General features: G+C 35.1%; 1 protein-coding gene across 1 annotated transcript; it reads right to left on the bottom strand.

Moving 5' to 3' along the window:
* Window positions 1–201: 201 nt before the first annotated feature.
* LOC148568549 (NADPH-dependent aldo-keto reductase, chloroplastic-like) lies at window positions 202–3,003 on the bottom strand. The gene is made up of 7 exons (XM_088483888.1): window positions 2,872–3,003; window positions 2,718–2,768; window positions 1,859–1,935; window positions 1,168–1,255; window positions 791–1,066; window positions 431–676; window positions 202–318 (listed from the first exon to the last, which is right to left on the bottom strand). The coding sequence occupies exons 1-7, from the start codon at window positions 3,001–3,003 to the stop codon at window positions 232–234; spliced, it is 957 nt and encodes a 318-aa protein (XP_088340014.1). The 3' UTR covers window positions 202–231.
* Window positions 3,004–3,386: the final 383 nt, after the last annotated feature.

The following is a 3,386-nucleotide window of genomic DNA, read 5'->3' as shown; positions in this document are numbered from 1 at the left end:
TTAGATTATATATAATCATGCTATGATTGGAAGTTCCTTGTGAGTGTAAGTGACCCCTCGATCACCGTCTACCACTTGCCCACTCCCTCTCAATATCCTTCAACAAATTGTATCATTTATCGTAAATATTATTTGTTGAATTGAAAAGTATTTATTAGTTTTGTAACTCATGCAAATAGTTTATAATTGTAATTTAAAAAAAGTTGATAAGTTCTTGAAAGAAATTGCACTTCATATTTCTCCATCCCACAACTCTTCAAGACTTTTGTAGGGACTACAGGTTTCGTGCACCGCAGTGTCCCCGCGAAGTAACCGTTGCTGCATCACACATAAAAGGAATGAGAAAATTGTAGTAAAACAGACAACTTCTTGAAAACATGTCACAGGAATGATTAGTTCGTATGTTTTCAACTTTCAGGGGAATTCAAACCTGATGAATCTCTGAGAATTTTGAGAAGAGCTCGGGAGGGATGGACCAATCAAATAAGCTAAGGTTCTCCTTGATCCTAGATTCATTGACACTCTTCGGAAGAACGCTGTGACCACTTTGGATTCCCCAGCGAAGAGCTACTTGTGCCGGAGTCTTGTTAAGTTGTTTTGCAATATCAATCAACACTGGTTCCTTCAAGACTTCTCCCTTTATCCATGACCCAGGAGAGCCTAAAGGTGAATATGCCTGAATATAAACAGCATTTTATGTTTTATGTTTTATGTTTTTGTTGTTAGCAAAATCACAGGGAATAGACCCTTTAAACATACAAATAAAGTTACAAGATGGGAAGAAAAGTACTGTGAGATGAACACCGGTGGATTTGCAGAAATTGTGAAGAGCAGGTTGTTGCCACACGGGGTGGCACTCGACTTGGTTAACTGCTGGTAGAACCTTAGCGTATTGGAGCATGTCTTGAAGCTTCTTGGTGGAAAAGTTGCTCACCCCAATTGCCCGTGCCTGACCAGAGGCATATAAACCTTCCATTGCATTCCATGTCTCTGGAAGACACAATGGAGCCATGATCTCGGGAGCCCAACCTCGTGAACCTGGCTTTGTCCTGAACGGCCAATGCATCTGTGACAAAATACTCTCAAGATCAAGATCAGCCCATTTCATAAAGGAAGCTTTTAGTTTCAGCAGCGTTCCAGGGCTAAGTTCGAAATCAAGAACCATACAAGATATAGATCAATGTAGTCAAGCTGCAGATCCTCCAAAGTCCTAGTCAATGCCTTTGATACATCTTCAGGTGCACAGTCACTAGTCCTATATGGAATAAAAACACAATAAAATAAAATCCCAAGTGAGTTGCAGGTTTTCATTTCATTACTAAAAGCAAAGGAAAATGGCTCCCTAAAATGGATTTGTTTTTAAGTGAGAAAGTCAATAGAAATATGATGCACCCTTTTAACAACAGACTACATTTTGCAAATTCTTATTGAATCAAGAAATCATCATGGGTAGAAATTCTTATTGATCCCATTTTATTCCTTCCACTTAATTTGGGCTATAGAATCCTCGCAAAATTTCGTCTGCTAAGCAATTTCTGTGATCTGATAGTGGATTTTCCCCCTCTCACTTTATACATAAACTCATAGTAAATGAGATCCTTATCCAATATCAAATACAACAAATAAATGATCAAACAGCACTATCATGTCACAGATCATATCTGTGTTTGACTCATTTATGCTTAGATATCTTTTAATAATATCTTCCAAGGTTTTCTACATAAATCCCCTTATCCAACATCAAATAAATGAATGAAATCCATAAGGGTCCTTTCATCAAAGGGTTGATCTAGGGAAAACAAATTGAAGACTAAAAAGTTTGGTCAATTGAAGAGAAGAACTAGTTCATAACACAAACCATATCTTTGATGTTATGAACAAATCACTACGCTGTACTACCCCACTGGAAAACAGCTTTTTCAGTGCATCCCCTACCTGCATCAAATTCAAATATAAATTCCTTGCATCAACTTAACCAAAAAGCAAAAGAAATTTCGCCTGCTAAGAATTTTATTAAAGCAAAGAATTTGAGACTGATTCTCACCTTATATTAGATATATATGAAGTTACAGTTGAATTTAAGTATGAGTTATACCAGAATTTATTATTAGAAAATATTAGAAATCAACTTTTTTTCGCCAAAAAATAGCAACAGCTCTCTTTCCCTCTCTGCAATAAAAAGTTCAAACCTTTAACCTTTGCCCATCGACTATTTATTGGTTGATTGTACCTTAAAAAATAAGAATAATGCTACACATCTAAGTGTTTTTATTAACCAAGTCCAACCAAGTTGGTCTAATATCAATAAAAATCAATTATAAGTAGCATTACTCCAAGTTTTATTATTTAACTTGGTTGGACTTGGTTCATAAAAAGATTTGGATGTATAGCATTACTCAAAAAATAATTGGTTCCTAGTAAACTGATAAATATTATGTGTACACAAAAAAGTAGCCACCATTGATTTGTGTACATATAGATGTGTTATTTCATACAACTTTTAATGTGTATTTCATATTCCAAAATGTATACTATATGGATGATTTGGTGGTTGGTTTTTTGTGTACATACAGCATGGTTAAACCGATTAATAACTGAAACTAAACCTAATCCTAAGTTAAACAAATCAAATCAAATTAAATTTTACACTCAAGTTATAACAAACTTATTTATCTCTTAACAATAAAGAATTGCAGGAATAGGATCCAAAATTTTACCTCTTTTTCGTTATCATACACCCTAGCACAATCTATATGCCTATAGCCAGCCTGCACATACAGCATTGCAACAATTTCATTTCAATTGAACAAAATCAAAATTGGCACAAAAATCACAAAGCAAATGCACAAAAGAAATTCAAAAGAGAAGCACCTTGACTGCAGCAATTACAGCATTACCAATTTCACCTGGAGGAGCTTTCCATGTTCCAAGACCAACTGACGGTATCTTTCCTCCAGTGTTCAGATCAAAATACAGAGGCCCGTGTGCTGTTTTTTTATCCATTTCCAAAAATTTGCAACAAACACTACTTCTAAAGAGAGAGAATCAGAATTAAAATCACAAAATTACGAACCAACTTAAAGAATCAGATGCAATAAAAATGCATACCTTATGATGATGATGATTATGATCAAGTGTAAGTGTTAAATTGTTGAAGCAAGTAAATGTGTACGTTGGTGTGTTATTGTGCAATGGACCAAAGATTTAGGCATAAGAAATGGATCATTGCTCTCTAACAAGAAATGCGGAGCAATGAATGAAAACATAAAAGACGGGGAAGAAGTTATCTCCACCCAAGTCGCTTTTTGGCAACGGGAATTCCTAGTTAAGTAGTTATTAACACGAGTAACGCACACCAACTTAGGAAAATTTTTTGAAATAAATTA

This window comes from Arachis ipaensis, chromosome B4 (assembly GCF_059453495.1).
Source record: "Arachis ipaensis isolate K30076 ecotype BB chromosome B4, ASM5945349v1, whole genome shotgun sequence".
NCBI classification, from domain to species: Eukaryota; Viridiplantae; Streptophyta; class Magnoliopsida; order Fabales; family Fabaceae; genus Arachis; species Arachis ipaensis.
Note: the sequence above shows the minus strand (reverse complement) of the source record. Positions and strands in the feature narration are given on the sequence as shown.